The 24,979-nt window shown below is 40.8% G+C and overlaps 2 protein-coding genes across 4 annotated transcripts in view; one reads left to right on the plus strand and one right to left on the minus strand.

Moving 5' to 3' along the window:
* The window catches only part of LOC140211633 (kinesin-like protein KIF27), a 66,173-nt gene extending 58,058 nt beyond the window's left edge, over positions 1-8,115 (minus strand). The window contains exons 1-2 of the mRNA XM_072281582.1: positions 7,974-8,115; positions 5,074-5,125 (exon numbers count right to left, since the gene is read on the minus strand). The gene's annotated coding sequence lies outside the window, so the exon portion shown is untranslated. The remainder of the gene's footprint in view (positions 1-5,073; positions 5,126-7,973) is intronic.
* Positions 8,116-8,126: 11 nt separating this feature from the next.
* On the plus strand, positions 8,127-20,354 carry qng1 (Q-nucleotide N-glycosylase 1). 3 transcript variants are annotated; one of them, XM_072281584.1, is made up of 5 exons: positions 8,127-8,224; positions 9,873-10,222; positions 11,219-11,478; positions 16,578-16,773; positions 19,764-20,354. In XM_072281584.1, the coding sequence occupies exons 2-5, from the start codon at positions 9,886-9,888 to the stop codon at positions 19,991-19,993; spliced, it is 1,023 nt and encodes a 340-aa protein (XP_072137685.1). In that variant the 5' UTR covers positions 8,127-8,224; positions 9,873-9,885; the 3' UTR covers positions 19,994-20,354. The 3 variants fall into 3 exon arrangements, with proteins under 3 accessions (XP_072137685.1, XP_072137686.1, XP_072137687.1); XM_072281585.1 differs by lacking the exon at positions 8,127-8,224 and adding an exon at positions 8,295-8,466; XM_072281586.1 differs by lacking the exon at positions 8,127-8,224 and having other exon boundaries at positions 9,997-10,086; positions 19,764-20,353.
* Positions 20,355-24,979: the final 4,625 nt, after the last annotated feature.

Genomic DNA, 24,979 nt, shown 5'->3' on the forward strand with positions numbered 1-24,979 from the left:
ATGCCACCCCCAGCCCTGGCATTCCTTCTCTGTCACCTGTCCTGGACCCCTCCCATAGTACTCCACCCTCCCCATTCCCAATGTCCTTATGCTCCCACCAGATTTACAAACTCACTCTCTGCTCCACATTGATAAATACAGTACTGTGCAAAAGTCTTAGGCAGCTAGCTATATGTACTGTATATATGTGCCTGAGACTTTTGCATGGTACTGTAAATAATTGCTAAATGTATTTGGCATCAGGCACATAAAAGCTAATGTGTGATTGGTAGAGACAGAGAAGAACAAAAAAATGACAAAGGGCAGATGAAGCCAGATAAGAGAAGGGAGAGGGAAGACAAAGAGGCTATAAGATGATAACTGGAATTAGCTAAAGGAGAGATAATGGACAGATAGAAGCAGATGGAGGAAGGAATGAGGAGGGTAGGCCAGAGAAGAAGAAACCAGGGTGGATAGGTGTGTGGATAATGGGCAGATGGAAATAGGACAGGATTACAAGGAGAGAGAAAACCTAGAGAGAGTACAATCGTTGCTGATAACTACAGCTGCGAAAGGTGCATCCAGCTGCGGCTCCTGACAAACCGAGTTTGGGAACTGGAGCTGGAGCTGGATGAACTTCGAATCGTTTGGGGGGCAGAGGCAGAAATAGAGTGGAGTTACAGGGAGATAGTCACCCCTAAGAGTCAGGAGACAGGTAGCTGGGTGACTGTCAGGAGAGGGAGGGGGAATAGACAGAATGAGCAGAGCACCCCTGTGGCCGTTCCCACCAATAATAAGTATATCGTTTTGGATATTGTTGACGGGGACGACCTACCAGGGACAAGATTGTGTCTCTGACACCGAGATGGGACCCTCAATTCAGGAGGGAAGGAGGGAAAAGAGGAGAGCAGTAGTGATAGGGGATTCGATAGTTAGGGGGACAGATAAGAGGTTCTGTGGAAGAGATCGAGATTCCCGGATGGTCTGTTGCCTCCCTGGTGCCAAGGTCCGCGATATCTTGGATCGAGTTCTTGGGATTCTCAAGAGGGAGGGTGAGTAGCCGGATGTCGTGGTCCATGTAGGGAACAATGACGCGGGTAGGAAGAGTGAGGAGGTCTGAAACGTGAGTTTAGGGAGTTAGGCGCCAAGTTAAAGGACAGGACCTCCAGGATGGCAATCTCAGGATTGCTACCAGTGCCACATGCAGGCGGGTTTAGAAATAGTAAGATAGCACATGGTTGAAGACATGGTGCAGGAGAGAGGGCTTCAGATTTATAGATAATTGGACAGTATTCCAGGGAAGGTGGGACATGTTCCGGCAAGACGGTTTACATCTGAACTGGAGGGGGACAAATATTCTTGCAGGTAGGTTTTCTAGAGAGGCTCTGGTGGATTTAAACTAGATACAAAGGGGGCGGGGAACCAGAGTGTAGGGACACATGTAGGGAAGAAGGAAGAAAAAGAAAATAGTAAAGTTGTTTGCACCGGTAGAGATAAACAGAGAGTAAGAGGTGGAAAATTTCTTAAATGCATTTATTTTAACACTAGGAGCATTATAAGAAAGGTGGATGAGCTTAAAGCATGGATTGATACCTGGAAGTATAATGTGGTAGCTATTAGTGAAACATGGTTACAGGAGGGGTGTAATTGGCAACTAAATATTCCTGGATTTAATTGCTTCAGGTCTGATAGAATCAGAGGGACGAACAAGAGAGGTGTTGCATTGCTCGTTAGAGAAAATATTACAGCGGTGCTCTGGCAGGATAGAATAGAGGGCTCGTCTAGGGAGACTATTTGGGTGGAACTGAGGAATGGGAAAGGTGTAGTAACTCTTATGGGGGTGTATTATAGACCACCAAATGGGGAGCGAGAATTGGAGGAGCAAATTTGTAAGGAGATAGCAGGTATTTGTAGTAAGCACAAGGTTGTGATTGTGGGAGATTTTAATTTTCCACACATAGACTGGGAAGCCCATACTGTAAAAGGGCTGGATGGTTTGGAGTTTGTAAAATGTGTGCAGGATAGTTTTTTTGCAGCAATACATAGAGGTACCAACTAGAGAAAGGGCAGTGTTGGATCTCCTGTTACGGAATGAGATAGGTCAGGTGACGGAGGTTTATGTTGGGGAGCACTTCGGGTCCAGTGATCACAATGCTACTAGTTTCAATATAATTATGGAGAAGGATAGGTCTGGACCCAGGGTTGAGATTTTTGATTGGAGAAAAGCTAACTTTGAGGAGATGCGAAAGGATTTGGAAGGAGGGGATTGGGACAATTTGTTTTATGGGAAGAATGTAATAGAGAAATGGAGGTCATTTAAAGGTGAAATTTTGAGAGTACAGAATCTTTATATTCCTGTTAGGTTGAAAGGAAAGGTTAAAAGTTTGAGAGAGCCATAGTTTTCAAGGGATATTGGAAACTTGGTTCGGAAAAAGAGAGATATCTACAATAAATATAGGCAGCATGGAGTAAATGAGGTGCTCGAGGAATATAAAGAATGTAAAAAGAATCTTAAGAAAGAAATTAGAAAAGCTAAAAGAGGATATGAGGTTGCTTTGGCAAGTAAGGTGAAAATAAATCCCAAGGGTTTCTATTGATATATTAACAGCAAAAGGATAGTGAGGGATAAAATTGGTCCCTTAGAGAATCAGAGTGGACAGCTACGGGTGGAGCCAAAAGAGATGGGGGAGATTCTGAACAATTTCTTTTCTTCAGTATTCACTAAGGAGAAGGATATTGAATTGTGTAAGATAAGGGAAACAGGTAGGGAAGTTATGGAAACTATGATGATTAAAGAAGAGGAAGTAGTGGAGCTTTTAAGGAATATAAAGGTGGATAAGTCTTCGGGTCCTGACAGGATATTCCCTAGGACCTTGAGGGAAGTTAGTGTGGAAATAGCAGGGGCTCTGACAGAAATATTTCAAATGTCATTCGAAATAGGGATGGTGCCGGAGGATTGGCATATTGCTCATGTTGTTCCAATGTTTAAAAAGTGTTCTAAGACGGAACCTAGCAATTATCGGCCTGTGAGTTTGATGTCAGTGGTGGGTAAATTGATGGAAAGTATTCTTAGAGATGGTATATATAATCATCTGGATAGACTGGGTCTGATTAGGAACAGTCAACATGGATTTGTATGTGGAAGGTCATGTTTGACAAATCTTATTGAATTTTTTGAGGAGGTTACTAGGAAGGTTGACGAGGGTAAAGCAGTGGATGTTGTCTATATGGACTTCAGTAAGGCCTTTGACAAGGTCCCACATGGAAGGTTGGTTAGGAAGGTTCAATCATTAGGTATTAATATTGAGGTAGTAAAATGGATTCAGCAGTGGCTGGATGGGAGACGCCAGAGAGAGGTGGTGGATAACTGTTTGTCAGATTGGAGACCAGTGACTAGTGGTGTGCTTCAGGGATCTGTACTGGGTCCAATGTTATTTGTCATATACATTAATGATCTGGATGATGGGGTGGTAAATTGGATGAGTAAGTATGTATATGATACTAAGATAGGTGGAGTTATGGATAATGAAGTAGGTTTTCAAAGCTTGCAGAGAGATTTAGGCCAGTTAGAAGAGTGGGCTGAAAGATGGCAGATGGAGTTTAATGCTGATAAATGTGAGGTGCTATATTTTGGTAGGACTAATCAAAATAGGACATACATGGTAAATGGTAGGGCATTGAATAATGCAGTAGAACAGAGGGATCTAGGAATAATGGTGCATAGTTCCCTGAAGGTGGAATCTCATGTGGATAGGGTGGTGAAGAAAGCTTTTGGTATGCTGGCCTTTATAAATCAGAGCATTGAGTATAGGAGTTGGGATGTAATGCTGAAATTGTACAAGGCATTGGTGAGGCCAAATTTGGAGTATTGTGTACAGTTTTGGTCACCGAATTATAGGAAAGATGTCAACAAATTAGAGAGAGTACAGATAAGATTTACTAGAATGTTACCTGGGTTTCATCACCTAAGTTACAGAGAAAGGTTGAACAAGTTGGGTCTTTATTCTTTGGAATGTAAAAGGTTGAGGGGGGACTTGATAGAGGTATTTAAAATTATGAGTTAATGTGGATAGACTTTTTCCATTGGGAGTGGGGGAGATTCAAACAAGAGGACATGAGTTGAGAGTTAAAGGGCAAAAGTTTAGGGGTAACATGAGGGGAACTTCTTTACTCAGAGAGTGGTAGCTGTGTGCAACGAGCTTCCAGTGGAAGTGGTTGAGGCAGGTTCGATGTTGTCGTTTAAAGTTAAATTGGACAGCTATATGGACAGGAAAGGAATGGAGGGTTATGGGCTGAGTGCAGGTCGGTGGGACTAGGTGAGAGTAAGAGTTTGGCATGGACTAGAAGGGCCAAGACGGCCTGTTTCCGTGCTGTAATTGTTATATGGTTATATAGATGAACCAATGTGAGTAGGAAAGGAAAATGAGGGAGTGGGCTACATGAAATTAGAAAATGTTCAGACCATTGGGTTGTAGGCTACCCAAGTGGAATATGAGATTCTGTTCTCCAGTTGGTGTTTGGCTTCACAAAGACCATAGAGAAGGCCAAAGTCAGACAGGATGGTGTGGGAATGAGAAGAGGAATTGAAATGACATGCAATTGGAAACTCAAGAAGATAGTACTTGCTGACAAATATTGGTGATATACAAAATGGTCTTCTAGTCTATGCTTGGCGTTGCCAAGCCTGAATACCTACCTCACATGCAAGAGTTGTTTAGCTCCCTGGATAGTGCTGAGGAAGGTGGTGTAGAGCAAGTGTTACCCCTCCTATGGTTGCAGGAAAAAGTGCTAGATACAATCTCAAAAAGTTGAAATAGATTTGTCAAAAAATATTCCCCTTTCATAAATCAATGTTGAATCAGAGTCAGATCAATTCACTATACAAATAACTTTTTTAGCCCACCATATCCGTGCTGACTATCAGATACGCATCTATGATCTTTCCATTTTCCAGCACTTGGCCCATAGCTTCCTGTGTCCTTGTGATTCAAGTGCTCATCCAGATACACTTTCAATATTGCACGAGTACCTACCTCCATCATTTCAACATATTTCAACTAAACTCTGGGAGAAAGAATCTTCTTCAATACTTACCTAAATGTCCATCTTCTTGCCGTAAACCTATTCCCTTTGGTTTTAGACACCGCTGCAATGAGACAAAGTTTTATTACTGTCTACTTTATTAATGCCCCTCACAATTTTATAGAGTCATAGAGCCATACAACATGAAAACAGGTTTTTTGGCCATCCAGGTCTGTGTCAACTGTCAACAACAATAATCCTACATTAATCCCATTTTTTAATTCTCTACTTCACTCAGCTCGCTTTAAACCTGCTGTACTCAAAGGAAAACAAATCTAGCCTATCCAGTCCCTCCTTAAAATGAAACACTCCATTCCAGACAATATCCTGCTCAATGACCTCTGCACCCTTTCCAATGTAATCACTTTCTTCCTATAGTGTGGCAGCCACAACTGCACAGAGTCCTTCAGCTGTGGCCTAACACTATTTCATCAGGTTCACCTCACTGTTTTTTATTCTGTGCACTAACTATTGAAGGTATGTATCTTTTGGCCTTATTAATCATCTTATCCACATTCTGCCACCTTCAAGGCCCCTTGGGCTTTACTCTAAGGTCTCAATGTTCCTCAGTTCTCCCTGGAACCCAAGCATTTATCTTTACGTGTCCTAGTTATACAAATGCTCCCGAAATGCATTGCCTCACACTTACCAGGAATAAGATCTTTCTGCTTTTGTTTCACCAATCTGACCAAGTCATCAATAGCATTCTGTAAACTAAGATTACCTCTTCACTATCCAACACCACAGTCAATTTTTGTGTCTCCTGTGAATATACCGATTATGCCTCCTCCATTTTCATCCAAATTTTTAATATATATTATAATCACTAAGGATACCAGCACCAATCACTATCATCATTGTTTTTAATTTTGCCTTTTTATCATGTTTGCTGCTGGCTATAATTGGAGATAGACTCATATGTTTGTATATTCTGTACCAAGCTGATACTGATTAACATTTTTTGATTTCACTAACTACATGGCAGTGTAATTTCTCCTTAACTTTCTAAAGCTCCTCCTCATCAGAGTTCTCTCTGCCCCCACCTCCACTCTTCAATTAATTTAAATCTTTTTCTACAACCTTAGTTGTTTGATTCGCTAGGCTCTAGGTCCCAGTCTGACACATGAAGCCTGTCCAAGTGGAAATGCTTCTTCTTTCCCCTTATCGTAAACTTCTTTCGATCCACCCGATGCAAAGACACCACGTACTACGGTGAATGTAACTTTAACTCTTTATTAGCAAGTTACCAGAGAGAACCCTCCTTAAGCAATCTCTTGGGTTGCTCTGGAGGTCTCTGGCTTCTGAAGCAAATACAGTGCTTTTTATACATATGCAGTCACGTACATAGATACAGGTGGGTTCACCCCCCCCCCCTTAGTTTCTGTACAGATGAGTAGTGTTTAACTTATCAGCCATAAATTGTTCGTGTAACAGCTTACTTACCCTGATGTCTGGAAACAGCCAGACATAAGCTTACCCCTCAGAGCTTCCCACCCTTGAAACAGGCATTCCTTATAATGCTTATCTAGCAAGTGCTAGGTTTCTTACAGCAGTTAATCAAACAATGGTACAAGCTGTTCTTAAGCAAGGACTGAAGTTACATGGGTCGCATACCAAGAATAATATTACCCGCTCAGCTTATCTTGTGAGAAACACTTGTGCTTTTATGCTTTTTGTCAAAGTCTTAGCCACTATGACCCTTACAAAATAGCCAGGGTCACAAGAGGCCTGCGAGATGCTAACTTCTTGACATTACATTACAAGAGGCCTGCGAGATGCTAACTTCTTAACATTACATTACAAGAGGCCTGCGAGATGCTAACTTCTTAACATTACATTACACCCTGAACTGAAGCAATTGAACTATTAATTGAAATCCATTTCTCTCACATCAATCTTTCTCCTAACAAGGCATATTTCCATCTGGCTGAGGTAAAATCCCAAGAGCATTAACTCCCTGGGCCTCCTGTCCCATGATCCTCTCATATCCCCTTTGTCAATCACCTGTCCAGCTCTTGGCTCCATTCCTCCCCCTCCTGTCTTCTCCTATCATTTTGGATCTCCCCCTCCCCCTCCCACTTTCAAATCTCTTACTAACTCTTCCTTCAGTTAGTCCTGATGAAGGGTCTCGGCCTGAAACGTCGACTGTACCTCTTCCTAGAGATGCTGCCTGGCCTGCTGCGTTCACCAGCAACTTTGATGTGTGTTGCAAGGGTATTAACTTTATGGTTCTACTATTAATCTGATATTCTTTCAGCAGATCCCTTTTCTTTCTCCTATCCAGATCATTGGCTTCAGTGAGGATGACACTGGAGTGAGATCTCCAGTGAGATTTTCCTCTGCCATACCGTTTCTGACCAGACCTAAAGAGACTTCTTTAACTCTGGGAGGCAACATAGCCTTTAGGTCACATGCCCGCAGATCCACAGAACAGTACCCAGTTTCTTAGCTAGTCACTTGAACATTCCCTTCCATTCCCAATATTTGAAGGACACTTGTACACAATTGTGTGTTCAGTTTATTCATGCGCTCTTGGACAGGTCCCAGCTCTAAGGCACCTACAACCTTATCTTCTATAAAGGAACAGTCGACATTTCAGGAACCCCTGCATCAGAACTCAAATCCATGTTGTGCGATTCTAAATCCAGAACAAACTATGAAACTCCCGATACTCTAGCCTCGATCTCTGCAGCAGAGCGGCGATAATCTCCCAACTGTTGCCGACACCAGGAACGTTTCTGGAATTACTGGACCGAGCCTCGGGGCTGCGGTCACTCACTGTCAAGTAGCCACTGGCGGCTCTTTACCGAAATGCTTCGGCCGGAGCCTCTCGTTTCGCTTTATCGTTGAGTTGCAGCTGACACATTTCGCTTATTTATTCGCCAAGGATTTGCTCCTTGCCCTGGGCTTACCTGCCACCCGACTTCTCCCTGACTCCATTTACTCTGCCTCTGCCGCCAGCTTTCTGTTTACCGTTGTCGCCTAGCAACGTGGCTCGAGCTCCGCGCGGCCGCCCGCTCCGCGGTGAGAGCGGTGCGCGGACCGGAAGCGGCGATTCGTGCTCAGCGCGTGCTGCCGAGGGACACTCGCGCGCATGCGCGCGGGCCCGCCTTGTTGGCGCTGACTGCGAGCTGGGGCGGTCGGGGTGGTGAACCGTAACGTTGTAAGTTGGCCTGCGAGTTGTGGGTGCCTCGGTTACAGTTAGTAGGAGAGACTGCGATAGCACGCTTTCTTATCTTTGAGCAAAGCCAGCTGCAACGAACGTGTAGATTATTTGTTGTTTTCGGGAAGAGAAGCTGCATCTCCAGGAAATCCCTCATCGCCGCAGTTCCCAGTGTGGTTCCGGAGTGCACAGCCCGGGCTTTCAGCGGACGTTTGCATCAATCATAAGTGCATCTCAGGGATGTATGTGGTGAAATATACGTGCTTTGATCATAAATTAACTTTGAACTTTGAAATCGCTCTTTGGCACCTGGGCACAGTGGTTGCAGTTCCCAGTGTAGTTCAGTTCTGCATAACTCGGGTTTTCGGCGGATTATAGCATCAGCCTTAAATTTGTATCTTCGACTTTCAAAATGTGCTTTGATGACATATTTACAAAAATAAAATAATGTTTAGCTATATACTATGTTTAGTAACCTGAAATAAAATCAAAATAAATGCTGAAACCGCTCAGCACGAGAGCCTAAGGAAAGAGAGTTTTGGATCAAGGCCTTCTAACAGTTATTATTTTGATTCTTTTAGCAATACTGCTGCATTCTTCTGGATATTTTAATTGTGGTTGATGAATCTTAAGTGAAGCCTGAGAGGGAATTGTCTTAGGGCAATCCTGAGTTGATCTGTACTAGTTTGAAATGAGTATTGCCTAAAATAATCTTTAAATAACCACACGCTGAATTATTCTCGTTTGTTTGCAGAAATGCAAGTCTCAGATGAACTATTCCCAAAACAGAATTTGCAGTTCTTATTTTCGATCATCCAATTAATATATAACCGTTTCTAGATGGCGACGTCTAGGCAGTTATATAATAAAATGTTTACTAAATATGCTGAAATATCTAAATGGCTGTCTCCCAAAGCTACTGTTCCGATTTTTGTATAAATTGGATGTTCACTAAAGTGAGTGGTACAGTATGCGAGAAATATAACACCCAAAATGCTGGAGGAACTCCGCAGGCAGCATCTATGGAAAAGAGTAAACTGTCGAGGTTTCGGGCCTGATGAAGGGTCTTGGCCCGAAAGGTCACCTGTACTTCTTTCCATAGATGCTGACTAGCCTGCTGAATTCCATCAGCATTTTGAGTGTGTTGCTTGGGTTGACGGCATCTATAGATTTTCTCTTGTTTGTGAGAAATACAGTTCTGATTTTGCAATTGTTGCAGAGCTTTTTGCATATTTTGTGTTGATTGACGACGCAACACCAATTTATTATTTATGTACGCCTCTCTCAGAATATAATGCTTTTGAGATTGAGACCTATGTGCTTTCCCTGGCTTAGGTTTATAGTGTATGTGCGATAGCCGAGCCTCAAAGGTGGGAGGTTGAACGAGTGCTTTCCTTCAGATTGCAACTATGGTTCAGTTTTTTCCCCTTGTTAGTTACGATGATAGGACAGTTGCAGTTGCATAGCGGACTGTTCCAGGAGGTGAGGTTAATGTTTAACAAGACTCAAGTCAAAGTGCTTACTATTAGTTAATGGTTATGTATGTAGGATATGAATATTAAATCTGTCTGGTTTTGTTGTAACATGTTTTAATGGTTGCCAAAGATTTGTTTGGTTATTTCAATTCATTTCCCACTTTCCCCTCAAGATTTAATAAAGAAATGGAGTCGAAACTGCTGCCTAAGGAAGCTGGAAAATTTATAGCTGGAAACACTAAAGATGTCTATATTGTAGAAGATGGAGTCAAAAAGGTTGCAGAAATGCTCTTGGAAAAGTGGAATGCAAAGGAACTTGATCCAACCGGATGGAAGGTGCTTCATGATCTGAATCCACAAACAATGAACGAGGAGTCCGTTAACTGGGTATTTGTTACAGACACCCTCAATTTTTCATTTTGGTCTGAAAATGATGATAACAAGTGTTTGGTTAAGTACAAAGGCAAACTGCATAGTGGCTTTTGGTCACTTTGTGCTGCTATTAACAGAGCATTAGATGAAGGTTAGTTCCATGTCAGATTAATTCTTTTATCTTTTTTGTGGCAGATTAAGAGACTGTTTCAGAGTCCACCATTTCTTCTAAGAGATCCAGTCATAACATTTATGACACTACTGCTGATGTAGATCTTAAAGTGCAGATGGGGAAATTAAATATTAACACAATTGATTTTTAAATTTCCTGTCATTTATTGTCAAAATAATTAAAGAATGAGAGAATTTCCATTATACAATGCTTTCACAATCTTGGTGTCTAAAATCACATTATAGTAATTGAAATATTTTGTATCTTTAACTTAGAAGCTACTGCAGCTATCTTTACAGGTATGTTTCAGTGATATTTAAGGAATAAATTCTACCGGAATAACATCCAGTAATACTTGTAGAGCCAATATTTTTTCAGTCTAGTAACAAAGCATGCATGTGAAATTAATTTTCTTTTGTGTGGAAAATGTAAGTAAGGGGATAGAAAATGAGAGAATATCATTAAGCTGGATATAGATTTTATATTGTGAGCTGTATGTTCCATTCTAAATCAATGGGTGGACTAGAAACTCCGGCTAATTTACAGTCTCAATCACTCTAATTTTGCCGGTGGTTGGTCTGACATTAAGAGTTGTTATAAGTAAAGTTCATCCTGGTAGATTCTCAACATTGATGACTGGATAACCATGAAAGGCTATACAGTGAATAAAAACCAAACTCTGCAGATGTTGGGATCTGAAATAAAAATAGAAAATGCTGGAAACATTTAACAGGCCTAGCAGCATCTGTGGGAAGAGAAACAAAATTAACTTTTCAGGTCAAAGCCCCTTCATCAAAACAGTCCTAAAATTTATTTTGACCTGGAATATCGACTCTTCTCTTTCCATAGACACTGCCTAACCTTCAAAGTGTTTCAGCATTTTCTCTGTTACATGCTTATAATTAGTGTGCACTTTGAATTATGCAGCAGATTTAACTGATAATTTTTGTTGGTGTCTTTTTATTCTATATCAAGCAATTCCGATCACCAGTGCATCATATTTTGCTAACATAACCCTTCAGCAACTGAAGTATGTGTTGCGTTCAGATACTGATATACCAATGCCAATGATTGAAGAACGTCTCAGAGTGCTTAAGGAAGCTGGAAACATTTTGCTGGAGAAGTTTGATGGTTCCTTCCTTAACTGCATTAAGAAGAGTGAGAATAATGCCCAGAAGCTGCTACAGCTTGTGGTGGAGAACTTTCCTTCATACAGAGATGAGGCCATGTTTCAGGTGAGTCTTTTGTGGCTGATCCATCTTTTGTCAATAACTTCACTTTAGCCAAGATATTGAAGAATGCTATCGCAAAGACATAAACGGAGTTAAAATTATAGCTGTTTAAGAACATGGACCCTATATCATAATGGGGAGCAATAAAATCTTTGGGAATTTGTGCAGCAACCGTTTTGCATCATAACATTCCCAGTGTCAGAAATGTGTTGCTTGTTATGACTATTTGGAATTTGGTTTGGCAACAACATCTCCACAATCTCCATCAGCATAGGTGCACCACAAGGCTGTGTGCTTAACCCCCTGTTCAACACTCTTTACGCTTATGACAACTCATGCCATATTTAAGTTTGTTGATGACACTACTGTCACAGGCCAAATCAAAGGTGGTAATGAATCAGCAGATTAGATTAGATTATGAGGACACTCAATCCTTGTTTATTGTCATTTAGAAATGCATGCATTAAAAAATGATACAGTGTTCCTCCAGAATGATATCACAAGAAACACAGGACAAACCAAGACTAAAACTGACAAAACCACATAATTATAACATACAGTTACAACAGTGCAAAGCAGTACTGTAATTTGATAAAGAGCAGACCATGGGCACGGTAAAAAAAATACAGGAGGGAGATTGAAAATCAGACTGAGTGGTGCCATAACAACAACCTCTTACTCAATGTCAGCAAGAACAGGGAACTCGTTATTGACTTCAGGAGGGGAAACTGGAGGTCCATGAGCCAGTCCTCATCAGGGGATCGGAGGTGGAGAGGGTCAGCAACTTCATTGGTGTTATCATTTCAGAGTTTCTGTCTTGGGCCCTGCGCATAAGTAAAATTACAAAGAAAGCATGGTGGTACATCTTAGTTCCTTAGGAGTTTGTGAAGCAGCGGCATATGACATCTAAAAACTTTGACAAACTTCTAGAGATGGATGGTGGAGAGTATATTGACTGGCTGCATCACAGACTGGTATGGAAATGTAAATGCCCTTGAAAGGAAAATCCTACAAAAAGTCCCTCCCGCCATTGAGCACATCTACAAGGAGCATTCTCACAGGAAAGCAACATGCATCGTGCATCATCAAGGACCCCACCACCAAGGCCATGCTCTTGTTGCTACAATCAGGAACAAGGTACAGGAGCCTTAGGATTCTCACCATCAGGTTCAGGAACATTTATTACCCTTCAAACATCAGGCTCTTGAACTAAAAGGGATAACTTCACTCAACTTCACTTGCCCAATACTGAGCTGTTCCTACAACCTATGGACTAAGTTTCAAGGACTTCATCTTATGCTCTCGGTACTTATTGCTTATTTATTATTGTTACTTCTTTTTCTAAGACCGATTAGGGTCAAAGAGCACTGGCATCGAGGCTCATGGTCATTGAGGCAGGTAGAATAAATAGATACATGGGTGTAAGGCATTTTTCTGAGAGAGCGATGGTGGGGAGAAAGAGTAAGGTGATGGTCCAAAGCCCAGAGGGGCATTGGCCAAAGCTAGAATGGAATTTCTGTGATGATTGTGGGCCAATGGGTGGTGATGAAGTTCAGGTTAGGTACAGTGCTTGTAAAAAGTATTCACCCCCGCCTTGGAAGTTTTCAGGTTTTATAGTTTTACATTTTTTGACACTGAACATCAGAAAAAGACTCTTTCATGTCAAAGTGAAAACAGTTCTCTACAAAGTGATCAAAATTAATTACAAATATAAAACATAAAATTATTGATTGCAGAAGTATTCACCCCTTCAAGTCAGTATTTAGTAGATGCATCTTTGGCAGCAACTTGAGTCTGTGTAGATAGGTCTCTATCACGTTTGTACATCTGGACACCAGTTTTTCCCCCATTCTTCTTTACAAAACTGCTCAAGCTTTGTCAGATTGCTTGGGGATCATGAGTGAACAACCCTTTTCAAGTTCAGCCACAAATTCTCAATTGGATTGAGGTCTGGACTCTGACTTGGCCACTCTAGGACATTAACTTTGTTGTTTTTAAGCCATTCCTCTGTAGCTTTGGCTTTATGCTTGGGGTCATTGTCTTGTTAGAAAACAAATCTTCTCCCAAGATGCAGTTTCTTTGCAGACTGCAGCAGGTTTTCCTCCAGGATTTCCCTGTATTTTGCTGCATTCATTTTACCCTTTTGTTTCACAAGTCTTACAGGGCCTACTGCAATGAAGCATCCCCACAGCATGATGCAGCTACCACCATGCTTCACGATAGGGATGGTGCGTTTTTGATGATGTACATAGTGTTTAGTCTGATGGCAAAGGCCTTAATTTTGATTTCTTCAGACAATAGAACCTTCTAGCTGACTTCAGAGTCTCCTACATGCCTTCTGACAAACTCCAGCCGAGATTTCATGTGAGTGTTTTCAATAGTGGCTTCCTCTATACCATTCTCCCATAAAGCTGCAGCTAGTGAAGCACCCAGGCAACAGTTGTATGCGCGGTTTCTCCTATCTCAACCACTGAAGCTTGTAACTCCTCCAGGGTTGTCATAGGTCTCTTGGTAGCCTCCCTCACTCATCCCTTTCTTGCATGGTCACTCTGTTTTTGAGGACTGCCTGTTCTAGGCAGGTTTACAGCTGTGCCATATTCTTTACATTTCTTGATGATGGACTTAACTGTACTCTATGGGATATTCAGTGACTTGGACATTTTCTTGTATCCACCTTCTGACTTGGAGTTGCTTGGAGTGCTCTTTTGTCTTCATGATGTAATTTTTGCCAGGGTACTGACTAACCAGCAGTTGGACCATCCAGATATAGGTGTATTTTTACCACAGCCAGTTGAAACACCTTGACTGCACAGAGGTGTCCAAAAACAGATCTCCATTTAACTAATTAATGGCAAGATTCTTAACAGTATGAATTAACAGGGGTCTAAGTACATAGATCCCTCAAAGTTACTGTGCTAGTTGATGCAGTGGTTAAGAAAGCATATGGTGTTTTGGCCTTCATTAATCAGGGGATTGAGTTTAAGAGCCATGAGGTAATGTTGCAGCTCTATAAAACTGGTTAGACCACACTTGGAGTATTGTGTTCAGTTCTGGTCGCTTGTATTAGGAAGAGTGTGGAAGCTTTAGAGAGGGTGGAGAGGAGATTTATGAGGAAGCTGCCTGGATTAGAGAACCAATCTTATGCGGAAAGTTGAGCAAACTCTTTGAAGTGAAGGAGGATAAGAGGTGACTTGACAGCGGTTTATAGGTTATCAGAGGCGTAGATAGAGTGTCAATGGCCTATACCAGAGGACATTCTTTTAAGTTGAGATGTCAGAGGTAGTTTTTTTATACAGAGAGTTCTAAGTACCTGAAATGCACTGCCGGGGCAGTGGTTAAGGCTGATACGTTAGGAACATACTGCGTAATAGACTTTTAGATAAGCACATAGATAAAAGAAAAAAAAAATGGAAGGTTATGGAATACTTTAGAGGGAGGGGTTAGATTGATCATGGAGTAGTTTTATGTATAGTAGGTCAACACAAGATTGTGGGCTGAAGGAGTCAAAGTGTGCTGTACAATTTGTAGCTAATGGAATGTTGCACACACAACTTTGAAGTGTAAGAGTGAAATGTGACCAGAAGCACTTGATGGAATTTCTGACCAAGCATTAAACTGATTTTAAAAAATTGTAGCTTCTATTTTGTGATGCATTGATCCATAATGACTCCTTTGTGCCGAAAAATTGCCATCACATGATCTGGTATTGAGTTTTGTGTAGTAGTAAAATGAAATGGAAACATACTGCAGATTTGTTAGAAATTTTGAAGGACAAGTTTTCAATTTTTACTTATAATGATGTCAGCATATCACATCAGTAGGATTTTTTTCCTGAAATTTTTATTTTTTGTTACCAGGACCAAGTACAAGCAATTTATAATTTTTTTTTTTCAGAGCTCCATTGGGATAAAGCCATTAGTTCAGTTTTGTTTGTGCTGAAATGTAATGAAATCTTGAAATAGCATTCAACATTGCAGACCATTTCAGATACTGGTCGTGTTTCATTTTAAGATTTTTTTTCTTGCATGAAGTAATCAGGATTAACTGTATAATAATCTGGATTTCACAATCTAAACTTTTGCTCTTAAGCTTGATGTAATTCCATCATGTTGACACTTCATTGTAGGGTATGTCTGCTGCTACTTCTAACATATTCTGTGGTCCTCGTTGGATTGGGTTAGTTGGCTAGTTTATAACAAACATAGATTGCGTGACATAGTGAGCACTGAGAACGTGCAAGATCAGGCTTTCACTTATTGTCCAATATATGGTGGACTACCTCCCATCCCTCAAGTAACGAGGAGGCTAAAGTATTTTATTTAGAGATATAGCGCGGAACAAGCTCTTCTGATCCATTGAGTCGCGCTGCCTAGCAGCTCATGGACTTTGCCTGAGCCTAGTCACAGGGCAACATCTTTGGACTGTAGGAGGAAGCTGGAGTACCCAGAGGAAACCCACATGCACACAAAAAGATCATACAAATTTTCTTACAGAGTATGCCGGAATTGTGTTCGAGCTCCGACACCTCAAGCTATAATAGCATTGCACTACCCTCTCTGCTGCCATGGAATAGAATGCAGAAGCAACTGAAAGGCTTGTTCAGATGCAGATGTACTGTAGGTTCCAGCACCAGGAGGAAATGTGTTTTGTTTATATAGAATGATACAGCACAGAAAGCTTTTGCTGGCTCTTTGATTGAGAATCAATCAGTCTTTTCTTTGTATATTGTATTTCACATCCTATTTCTTAGATACCTACATTCCTTTTTCGCAGAACTTAATAAGTCAGATGGTAGACTGCTTTTTCTTCTAAAACTGACCTTTAATCTGCTTTTTCCTCAGTAATATGCTGCAGCCTGTGGCTCTTGTTTGTGAACTGTATTTTGATCACACCAACTTCATTTACAGCAGAGTATGGCACAGAGTTAAGGTTTTATAATGTACCTAGAAATAATTTTGTTTTACTGTCACAGGGAAGGTAGAATTTTCTAAATTTTACTAGAAATGGGGATTATTCATTAAGATTGATCTTACTAAGTGTAACAAATATCTTGGTATCATAACAAATATTTTGTATCTTAACTATTTTCCTTCATCACTTAGGGGAAAAAAGTTGCCTTTTATAAAAGAGCACAGATCCTCGTAGCAGACATCTGGGGTCTTCTAGAAGGAAAGGGGTATGGTTTATTTCATGACATTGCCAGTTTGTCAATGTTTGCAGACTACCGAATCCCTCAGGCACTTGTCTATTTTGGAGCAATGAAGTATTCACAAGAACTCATGGAAAAACTCAAACAAGGTTTGTAATCAATTTAGTACCAATGGTGAATAATTGCGAGAAGGGAGTAACACTGTGCATTTGATCACAGAAGTCATGGATGAACAAGAAATTTATTCACTTTTTGAGATGTTATGTATGACACCTGCAAAGTCTGTGGACAAAATTAATCAGCTAATGCCCAGTGATCAGTGTTGATTTATTTACGATATCTGGCTGGAACATGTTAAGATATATCAAGGTGTACTGAGGAGTCCATATAAATGCAATGTTCACTGCTTGACAAATTAGTATTTTATGTAAACAAAGGCGCCTAGCAAACATTAAGAAGCAGAATTTGCTAGAGAAATAATTTATTGTAATCACTTCGAAAAGTAAATTTCATTTTTGACTTAATCTTGAAAGTACCTTAGCTAAAATTTAAGACCCTGCAATAAAATATACTGTACTGAATAGAATAGAGTAGTTTATTTTTTTTAAATCCAGACAATGTAAGTTCAGTTGATTTGGGGTCTGTGGTATCAATGTCAGCCTATCAGGATCTGATATGAGCCCGTTTAGATTATTGCCTAGATATTCTCTGAAATTACTTAGCTGTATAGAATAACCTGTGTGTAAGGATGGATGACTTCAAATATCTTTACTTGATCTCCCACTGCAATGAGATGGGGAAAAGATAGAGTTGGTGCTCTTGATACATTCCTCTCGTTTCATTGTAATAAGACAGAAATAGGCCATTTGGCCCATAGAGTCCACTCTGCCATTTCATCCTGGTTGATTTATTATCCCTCTCAATCCCATTCTCCTACCTTCTCCCCGTAAACTTTGACACCTTGACTAAACAGTATATCTCACTATACATACTACTTATTACAAATTACTATAAATTGCACATTATACATTCAGACGGAGATGTAACATAAAGATTTTTATTCCTCACATAAGTGAAGGATGTTAGAAATAAAGTCCAATTCAACCTATCTACCTCCATTTAAAATACACTCAATGACTTGGGCTCCCTTCTGAGAATGCTGTGGACCCAATCTTAGACATCCCTGACGCTGGCACCTGGGAGGCAAAATACCATCTGGGTGTTTTTTTTCACATCTACAGAATCTCCTGTCTGCTGCTCTCTAACTATGGAATCGCCTATCACTACTGCACTCCTCTCCCCCCTGCTTCCCTTCTGAGCCACAGAGCCCGAGTAAGTGCCGGAGAACCAGTCACTGTAGTTTCCCCCGGTATGTTGTGCCCTTCAACAGAATTCAAAGCTGTATACTGTACTTATTATTGAGGGGACTGATCACAGGGGTACCCTGCACTGGCTGCCTATTCCCTTTCCTGACAGTCACTCAGGTACTTGCCTTCTGCTACCTTGGAGTGACTACCTTCCTGTAGCTCCCATCTATCACCTCCTCGTTCTCCCATATGAGCTGAAGGTCATTGAGCTGCAGCTCCAGTTCCTTAACACGGTCTTGTAAGAAGCTGCAGCTTCATGTACTTCATGCAGATGTAGTTATCAGGGAGACTGGAATTCTCCCAGAGTTCTCACATCTTTCACAAGGAACAGACCACTAACTCTGGACTCATTCTCTGCGCACTGTATGTACTAATAGACTAAGAAAGAGAAAATAAAACTTACTAAAATCTTTCTTGGAACCCCTGCCTGTTCTCGCACAAGCCTCCCACTCCAGCAATGGCGCTGTGCTTGTACCTCACTTTCTGTTACTGTCTCAAATAAACCTCACTCCCGACAAGACTTGTTCTGTACAAATGGTAAAAGTAATAAAGCCACTATCACATACTGTATGATGTGTTTTTTTTTGACAAAGAAGATTGAAGACTTGACATAATAATACGAGCAAAAGGTTTTAAATAGAATGGAAGAATGCATCTCCCAGTATGTAACATGAATGGAGTGACCAAAAATAATTGGTCTGGTAGTGATATGAATCTCATCCTGCTGTTCTAGTTAATTGAGTGCTTACCCTTTGTTGGTGGACATTATAACTACTTCCTACTTACCTTTTTTTTTAAATCTGTCTCATTCACTATTCCCCTCTGCATGTACACTTTCATCTCTCCTGTTGGCAGTTCTGTTTATATAGTGATCAGTTGATACCACCTTCTACTACTAATTGTTCTTTCACTAAACTGTGGAATAAGAAAACATAACTACGTTATGGGGTAATGTCAGGAAAATAACAATGAACTCTAGTACCTGTGAGTTCAATATGGGAATAGAAATATAAATTGGGATGGTTTGGGTTAAAATTTATCGAACATTTCCAGAACATGTATTCAGAAATTTTCCAAGTTAATTGAATGTCCATCTTGATTATTGCTAACTTAGTTTTGTTACCTAACCCTTTTATTTTGCTTTCTTCTCATTTTTCTTTACATTCTTCATTGAGAAAAAAGGGATCTTCTAGAAAAAAGGGCAATTTGTTAGATATATAATACAAATCACAGGTTTTTAGCTACCCTGAAAATATGTTTTCTGTAGGTAGAGGAAAGGTTACATTCTGATTAGAATGGAAACAACTAATTATTTTATCCATTAACAAAATCTGACATTGGTGATAACATATGGCAAACATCTGGCTAATCCTCATAAAATGGGTAACTCTGTTTTGGTAATTCTAAGTACATGGATGGGAAGGATACATAGGGCTATATCCAAGTGTGGGTCAATGGGACTAGGCAGAATAATAGTTTGGCATGGACTAGATGGGCCAAGGAACTTGTTTCTGTGCTTTTGCACTCTTATCAGCAGGTTAAAACGGAAAATGATTTTGTAAAATTTGATTTGTGCCTTATTATCTAATAGGAAGAAAATCCATCTTGATATTTATTGTTTCATTTCTCAAATATTGCAGACTTGAGAATGTAAATTGAAATGTCATTATTTGATATTTTACTCGGAATCTGTTTATTTTGTTCCAATTGTTTTATCACTAGTCTAACCAAATTTACTGAAATTAAAAATGCCTTTTCAATTTGTCTCCTAGGTGTGCTCTTCCACTCCGGGGACAGAGAGGAGGTAGAAATCAGAGGTTGCTCCATTTGGTGCATTGAGTTAATAATGCATCACATCCAAGAACTTGGAGCACAAAAGAAATGTGTGAATAAAGAGATCAATTCTGTTCTGGTTGATTACTACCTGTGGGATTATGCAAGAGATCACCGAAAAGATATGGCAGATATTCCTATCCATCGTGTCCGATGCATCTACTACTAATTAGATTCTACACAATTTCCGCAAAGCATAGGAACATTTTGTTATGGGGTGATATGATTGAATTGCTCATTTATATTAAATTTGCCAACATTTAACTATTTTTGTACACCTCCAAAGTTGTGATTTTAAAATTATGGTATTTTATAAAATTGTTAGAGTAGGTAATATGGGTTTAAAAAAAAAACTGTGGAGGAACTCAGCAGGTCAAGTAGCACCTATGGAGGTGCAGAGATGGTGAACATTTTGGGCTAAGATCCTCCATCGCGCCTGAAAATGTAGAGGAAAGATAGCCATGGGAGGGAGGGATGGTAGGTGATATATGAAATCAGGTGAGGTGGAGGATAATGGGCAGATGAAGCCAGGTAAGGGAGAGGGATGGGAACATTTGGACAGGGTGGGTGGGGGGGGTGTGGTCTGCTGGGCAGATGGAGCCGGATGAGAGAAGGAGGAAGATGGAGGCTGGAGGGTGATGGGATAGGAGCAATGATGGGCAGATGGAACCAGGTGGGGACAGCTAGGAAATCCAGGTGGCTAGATGTGTAGATGATGAGCAGATAGAACCAGGTGGGCAGGTTAAGAGATCTAGGTAATGGGTGGGGGTGGGGGAGGAAGAAAAACTTGTTTAAGTGGGAAAGCAAAACAGGTGTGAGTTACCTGAAATTGGAAAATTCATTGTATTGTAATCTACTGTGTGGAATGTACAGTGTTGTTTTTCTAGTTTGTGTTTGACCTCCCCATTGAAGAAAGTGGTAGACAGACAGATTGGTGTGGGAATGGGAAGGGGAGTTGGAAATGATACAGCTGGAAGCTCAACGTGACTGTTGCAGGCAGTGCACAGAATCTTAGCAAAATCTTTGTTTGGTTTTGTCAAAGTAAAGGAAGTTATGCCACGAACACTGGATGTTATAGACAAAGGGCAGAAAAATGTATGTGAATCTTTGCCTCAACTGAGTGTTTAGGTCCCTGAACAGTGGTGGGGTTGGAGGGGTGGGGGGGAAGAAAAGATGCAGGGACAAATGAGAGGCATCAGAAATGGACCAAATGAATTTCAGGGCAGGGTGGAAGTTGGAAGCAAAGTTGATGAAATTGACAAGTTCAGCCTGGGTGCATGAAGCAGCACCAATGTAGCACAGGAAGAGCGGGGGAGCAGTTCTAGAAAAAGTTTTAATGTAGCCAACAAAAAGGCAGGGACACATGGCTACCTCTAGGATTTGGAGAAGGTGGGAGGAGCGGAAGGAGAAATTGTTGAAGGTGAGGACCAGGTGAAGGAGGGTGGTGGTGGAGGGAAACTGGTTGGGTCTGTTACTGAGAAAGAAGCAGAGAGCGGAGCGCTGTAAGAACTTCTGATGGGGATAGAAGTGTATGTGGCATTGGACATTCATGGTAAAAATGAGGTGTTCAGGGCTGGAGAATTGAGTGTTCGGATCGAGAGCAAGTGAAATGTCATGGATGTAGATGTGAAGGGACTGAACCAAGGGGGATTGAATGGAGTTGAACTATGCGGACACAATTTCAGTGGGGTAGGAGCAAGCAGAGGAAGTGGGCCTACCTGAACAGTCGGTTTTGTGGATCTTGGGTAGGAAGTAGAAATGATCAGTGCAAGGTAGGGTATTATGAAGTTGGTGGCAGTGGATGGGACATCTCCAGAGTTGATGAAGTTAGTGATGCTGGGCAAGATAGTGGCCTGGTGGTGCAGAGGTCCTTTGTAAAGGGGTCCTTTACAAGGGGTCAGTAAGAGGAGGGGTATGTCAGATGTGAGAGAAGGGGGGCAAATTGAAAGACACTTGGGTTCTCTAAGGAATTTACTTAAAATGACTGCTTAAGAGGGGTTTTCAAGATGGTGCAGTGAAAGGTCTGTTTTACAGAGCTCAGCATTGCAACACTGATAATTTTGCATATAAACCTATCCGTTTCAGCTTCTTTTTTTAAATGCCCAAGTGTCAGATTTAATAACATGAACATTGAGTATTTTTTTTGAGCTGCTTCACCGTGACATCGAAAAGTACTAGAAAGGCGGCTAAGATGGACTACACAGAGTGCTTGCCTGGGGTTGAGGAGCTAGCTGCTGCTAGCTATGCTAACACGTTGGACCCTGCTTTTTGTCAAGTAATTCTGGAAGTTACAGAGAACATATCCAAAATGATGGACAAGAAGCTGTGTCCACTCTCTCTAACACTCTGGTACCAGATGTTGGAGCTTAAAAATCTTGATACAAGAACGACCGAGGCCAAGACTGTAGCTGATCAAGCCCAAAGCCGCATCCGGGCACTAGAAAAGCAAGTTCAAAGCCTGTCTGACCATATCAATGAGCTTGAGAATAGAAGTAGGAGGAAGAACATACGGATCATTGGTTTACCTGAAGGTACAGAAGGCAGCCAGCCAGCGAAGTTTTTTGAGGGCTGGCTGCCTAATTTACTTGATTTGGAAACCAAGGCTGGATGCATTAAAGTGGGAAGAGATCGTACGCTGGCTCCAAAACTGGGCTCAGACCAACGCCCTCGACCTGTCCTCGTGCGCTTCCATAATTTTGGTGATAAGCAAAGAGTGATGGAGGCTTTGAGACGCCATGGGACTGATGCCCAGGCTTTAATATATGAGGGATCCAGGCTTATGTTTTTTCAAGATTTTTCAGCAGCCGTTATTCGGAAGTGCAAGGAATTCAACCAGGTAAAGAAGCGGCTGAAAGAATCTGGAATCCAGTACTTTATGCTGTACCCAGTGGAGCTAAAAATCACCTACACCAAGATATTTGATTCTCCTGACAAAGCTAAAACTTTTGTAGACACATTGGGCTAAAGAATGTATATATATTGTGTAGCTCTGGTTATGGACAATAACATGCTCAATGGTGGCTTTATTTTACCTTTTCATTACTCGACGGCAAGATGTAGGATGGGTAACTTGTTTGTTTTGATTAATACAGTTTCATTATTTGTTTAAATTAGCGGTGCTGCTCCAGCCTGAAGGCGCTTAAACATGATGGTAACAAATTGGTGGATTGATAAATTATGTCTTGTTTTCATTTTTGACTATATTAAATGCCATATTGGCAGTGGGACAGAATATGGGGTGCTAGAAAGTTCAGATATCCCCTTTAAGTGTGGGTTTATCCTCTTGTTCAGCGCTGTTGGCGCTTTGTTTTTTTTGTGTGTTTTTTTTATTCACTTCTTGCTGCTCAGCTGATCTTAAGTCAGGTTTCTTCTCCTTCGGAGTCACATGATTGTTATAAAGGGTTATGATCAGTAACATATAAAAATTGTGCACTTGGAACATTAAGAGGAGTCATTCACCAATCAAGAGAAAGAAAATCCTATTAAACCTGAAAAAGGAAAGGGTAGACATAGCCTTGCTGCAGGAGACACATTTAAATGATAAAGAACATCTAAAGCTGCAACAGAGTGGATTTGATTGTCTATTTTTCATCTTTTAATACCAGGAGTAGGGGGGTGGCCATTTTAATAAGGAAGAACCTAGCTTTTAAGTTATTAGACTGCTTTAAGGATAAGTATGGGAGATTTGTGATTGTTAAGACTTCAATATATGGAGAGGATTATGGTATTCTCAATGTTTACTGCCCTCCAGCTCATCCTCTCAAATTCCTAATAGATGCTTTTTCCAAACTTACAAGCTTTTCAATACAAAACATTATTGTAGGTGGGGATTTTAATTGTCTCATGGACCCATTGATGGACAGAGTGCCTAGTGGTCCCCCATTGCTCTCACAGTCCAAACAAATCATGGGCTTATGTGGAGATCTAGGACTTGTGGATAGCTGGAGGTTGTTATATCCCTCAGACAAAGACTTCATATTTTTTTCTAATCCACACAAGTGTTACACCAGAATAGACTTTTTTCTAAACCCCAAAACGCTCCTAGATTTAGTTGTATCCTTTACAATTGGAAATATCGCTCTTCCTGACCATGCAGCAGTATATTTAAATATTAAGCCGAAAGATAATGCAGCACGATCTAGACATTAGAGGCTGAATCCTTTTATTCTAAAGGATAATATATAGACTACTTCCGAATTCAAAACTTCCCTATCTATTAATTCCAAATCAGCTAGTAGTCCATCGATGCTCTAGGAAACCGCTAAGGCCTATGCAAGAAGATTAATTATCTCCTACTCTGCTAGTGAAAAGCGACGTTGTGGAACAGCAGCGCCTAGTGGAAGCAAGGCTTGCGGCAGCTAGGAAGGATTATATTAATAAGCCTTCTGCAGCCATGTTACAGAATATCACAGCCCTATTCTGTACTCTTTACTTACATAAGCAGCCAAAAGAAAATTGACGTTTACTAAATGATTGTTTGAACATGGTGAAAAACCAGAAAGAAAAATGCCTCTCAGATTATTGCTTCAATTAGGGATGGGACAGGAGCCCTCACTAGTAATTCTAAAATGATTAATGTTGTGTTTAAGAATTTTTATTGTAAATTGTATCAATCTCAGCAATGTAATGATAGACAATCTAGGATGGAGTCCTTTTTCAGAAATTTAGATCTCCTAGACATTTCTTCTGAACAAGAGTCCCTCCTCAATGCTCCCTTATCTATACATGAGATACAGGAAGCTGTGAGACAGCTCCAAGGTGGGAAGGCCCCTGGTCCTGATGGACTCACTAGTGAATTCTATAGAGTTCAAAGGGTTATTATCAGAGCCTATGCTAGACGTGTTCAATCATGCATTTAATTGTGGTCTTCTCCCACCATCATTGAGAGAAGCTGTAATTCTTAAGAAAGGAAAGAGCCCTGAAGATTGTGCCTCCTACAGGCCTATTTCATTGTTAAATGTTGACTTTAAAATCTTAACTAAAACCTTAGTGTTGCGATTAGAAACTGTTACGTTTTATCATGAAAGAGGATCAAATGGGTTTTGTAAAAGGCCGTAGATCATCTAACAATATCAGAAGATTACGTAATGTGATTCAGGCATGTCAGCAACGGGCAGTGGATGGCTTGGTGGTTTCCTTAGATGCACAAAAGGCC

Source organism: Mobula birostris, chromosome 17 (assembly GCF_030028105.1).
Source record: "Mobula birostris isolate sMobBir1 chromosome 17, sMobBir1.hap1, whole genome shotgun sequence".
NCBI classification, from domain to species: Eukaryota; Metazoa; Chordata; class Chondrichthyes; order Myliobatiformes; family Myliobatidae; genus Mobula; species Mobula birostris.

Bases quoted from the DNA above. Each gene is read 5' to 3' on its own strand.
- qng1 (XM_072281584.1), top strand. From the start codon at position 9,886: ATGGAGTCGAAACTGCTGCCTAAGGAAGCTGGAAAATTTATAGCTGGA. The intron at 10,223-11,218 runs GTTAGTTCCATG...TTCTATATCAAG, and splicing joins TAACAGAGCATTAGATGAAG to CAATTCCGATCACCAGTGCA. The intron at 11,479-16,577 runs GTGAGTCTTTTG...TTCATCACTTAG, and splicing joins GAGATGAGGCCATGTTTCAG to GGGAAAAAAGTTGCCTTTTA.